A 3,464-nucleotide genomic window follows, 5' to 3' on the forward strand; every position below is an offset into this window, starting at 1 on the left:
GCTGTGTGGTGCTTGGCTGCTGACTGGGGTTAAACCACGCACTCTGGGATCTCATTACTCTGGATAGTCTTGTGCTTTTGTTGTGGATTTACTTTAAGTATTTCTGCCACAACTTCCCCATTTTGTGAGAGAGAGTTACTCTTGCAGATGCTCTTGGAAGTTAGTTTTTGCAGAATGAGAAATGGAAATAGACTCAGTTTGTCCATTTCAGCCTCTGCAATTTTCAGAATTGGCAGAGATGCGTATTGCTCTCATGACATCTAAGTAATAACTTACAGCTGAGACGTTGATGAAACCACCTAACATAGTCAGAGGAGGTCATCAGAGGAGCAAGCGAACTCTCAGAGATTGGCCAATATAAACTGTGTAAATTTTCTGATTTTGCTCCTTTACGTTGTTCAAACATGACTGAAATCCTGTCTTTGAAAATAGGAATTTGTGTTGAGTGACTTTTGTGAGGTCCATTTTATGAATTGGAAAAAATAAATTACATTTTTTTCAGGCTTTATTTTAGTTGGTGTCTTAGTTGCTTTTTTCCCCAGTTATATGCTGTTTCCAGAAAGATCTGTCAAAAGGATGTTGTCAGTGTTACAGAGAGAAGGACTCAAGAACTGGTGACAGCACTTCCCACATGCTCAGTCTTACATTCTCCCTTCAACAGTACACATAGGCAACAATGGTCCTAACAACACACACACTTTGGTCATCCCCAAAGTGCTTTCTGTCTGTGTATGGAGGGGCATGGAGATAGAGATGGGGACACAAAAGACCATTTTTTCTGCTGCCCAAGTTGGGGAGTAGACAGTGGTCTCTCTGCCAGAGACCTCAAGGCAAAAGAACTGAGTGACATGTGATTGTTGAACAGGGTTCAGACTCCAAAGGACTTGCCAGTATCACAGACAAGGTTATGCCTCTTCTTTCTTCATGCATAAATTGTACATTAGTGATAACCATGTACTGGGTAATGGGTACTAATACTGCAAAGGTGAATTCATGGGTGTTTTGTGAGTAGAGGAGAGTTACCAGTGGTGCATTCATTACCCCAGTGTCACTACAGATGTATTTATGAGGGGTTCCACTCTCAATATAGGACTTGGGTGAGGTATACAACCCCCTGCTAACACATCATTAATGCAAATTAGCTCCAGATTCGCTCATCCACATATTGTCAGAAAGGTGATCCAAGGAAACACTGGACAGATCTTTCTGTGACTGAGCTTATTCAGGTCTATCACAGTCAGAGAAATAATGAGCAATAATTCTGTTGCATTCCCTTAGAGGGCTTAAAAGGAAAGTACATTCACTGATGATCAGGGACTTTCCTCAGGCTGTGAGTAAAGTGTTGAGACTTGAAGTAGAGCTGCTCTGTTACTTTTGATCAACTTTTTATTTCTAAATCAACATTGTAGACTAAAAGTAGATCTTAAGGGGACCGTGCAATTAGTTGTCTTTTTCAGAAGAGGCAAAAGTGAGAACTAGGATTCTGGAGGATATTTCTACCACACTCCTCAAATAAAGAAACTGAGCTTGCTATTATACACTTTACTATTATGTTCTGAGTTGGATATCAGCTGTTATTCCTTGAGGGTAATATTATCTTTTAATAAAAATGGTCTCAAAAAAAAAGAAAGAAAATATACTTAATATTTAACATACCAATGATCAATATGTGTGTGTATTGATAATGTCCAGTTTCTAATGCCATAGCAGATGGCTTTTTTTCTATGCTTCAGGTCCTGTCTACTTGGCCGCTGTGGAGAACAAAAACAATATGAAGGAGTTCATCCTCCATGGTCTTATGCAAGATGAGACAGTAACGAAAGTGTGTTTCTTTTTATTCTCAGTCATCTATGCCACTATCATATTTGGAAACCTGCTTATCTTTATCACTATAAAGGCCAGTGAACAGCTGGAATTCCCCATGTACTCCTTCCTGAGCTACTTGTCCTTTGTAGACATCAGTTACTCTACTGTCACAGCTCCCAAGTTCATTTATGACCTTCTTGTTGAGAAGACCATCCCTTTTGTGGGTTGCATAGTTCAACTGTTCGTCGTCCATTTCTTTGGCTGCACCAAGATCTTCCTTTTCACAGTGATGGCATATGATTGTTGCATTGCTGTGTGTAAACCACTTCATCACACAAACATTATAAGCAAGCACGTCTGTGGCTGGCTGGTGGCAGCTTCCTGGGTGGGAGGCCTTGTGCACTCCCTCGTGCAGACCCTGTTTACCATTCAGCTACCATTTTGTCGGCCCAATGAGAATGAGCACTGTTTCTGTGATGTGCATGCTTTGCTGAAGCTGGCCTGCACTGACACCTACATTGTTGGTGCGATTGTGGTTGCCAATAGTGGTTCGATTTCCCTGAGCTCTTTCGTTGTTCTTGTTGTGTCCTATGTTGTTATCTTGGTCTCTTTGCGGACACGCTCTTCTGAAGGGCATCTCAAAGCGCTCTCTACCTGCACCTCCCACATCACTGTTGTAATTCTGTTCTTTGGGCTGTGCATTTTCATCTATATGCACTCTTCTACCACCTTCACAGTGCACAACATGGTCTCTGTGTTCTACACCATCATCACACCTATTCTCAATCTCTTGATCTACACACTCTGAAATGAAGAGGTGAAAAATGCCATGAAAATGTTGTGGAGCAGAAAAGTGAAGAAGAGTGAGAAATGAAACAATGCAGTGCATGTTTGTAAGATGATAGGAGCTCAAGAAACCATGGGGAGGGAAACAGAAGGGTCTTCTCAGTAACGTTGCTCTGGTTTTAGCAAGGCACTTCAGAATAGAGCTGACACCACATTAAAGGTTTTATGTAACTCATCTTTTTCATTGGAAATTGTTAATCAAAAGTGTGTGAGGTGATTGTCACCTATCAAACCTGAGCTTTTAGGGTAGTAATGTGGCATTCACCTTCAGGCACGTCATATCTCTGTCTAGGCTTCTCCCGGCACTAAGAACAACCAAGTATTTTGAGAGGTTATTCTTTCCTACAAGGTCCTACGAGCTTCAGAGTGGTGTGTCTTTACATTTCTGCACAAAGAAATGATGATGGTACCAAGCTTCCAAGAGTAAACAAACCCTTCAGTACGGCACAACATTGGCAGCTTTCATTACACATATTTTTATATGCAAACTTGAGGTGTCTAGAATAAAGCAACCTGCTGAAGAGAGTAAGCAACCTTTGGGGAGGATGGGATTAATTTCATGGTGAAATAGGAGCATGAAAGAAGTAGGGGAAACAATATGACAGGGAAAGATGGCACAGATCGTACTGAAACATCAGTAAATAAATAAATAAGCAAATAAAATGTAACTATTAAAAATATTCTCCAGGCAGCATATCCCATTACCTAGAGTGTGAACTTTCATTCTGACAAACTCCAGCTACTCTGTAATCCATTCAGCTGAGAAAAGGTGGCCCAAGGTGTCTGAAAAATTGATCACTGCCTGCTTCTGG

The 3,464-nt window shown here is 41.0% G+C and overlaps 1 protein-coding gene across 1 annotated transcript; it reads left to right on the forward strand.

Moving 5' to 3' along the window:
- Positions 1 to 1,771: 1,771 nt before the first annotated feature.
- LOC127026536 (olfactory receptor 4S2-like) lies at positions 1,772 to 2,614 on the forward strand. The gene has a single exon (XM_050911841.1). The coding sequence runs from the start codon at positions 1,772 to 1,774 to the stop codon at positions 2,612 to 2,614; it is 843 nt and encodes a 280-aa protein (XP_050767798.1).
- The last annotated feature ends 850 nt before the right edge of the window (positions 2,615 to 3,464 follow it).

The sequence above is a fragment of the Gymnogyps californianus genome, chromosome 28 (genome assembly GCF_018139145.2).
Source record: "Gymnogyps californianus isolate 813 chromosome 28, ASM1813914v2, whole genome shotgun sequence".
In the NCBI taxonomy this organism is placed as follows: domain Eukaryota; kingdom Metazoa; phylum Chordata; class Aves; order Accipitriformes; family Cathartidae; genus Gymnogyps; species Gymnogyps californianus.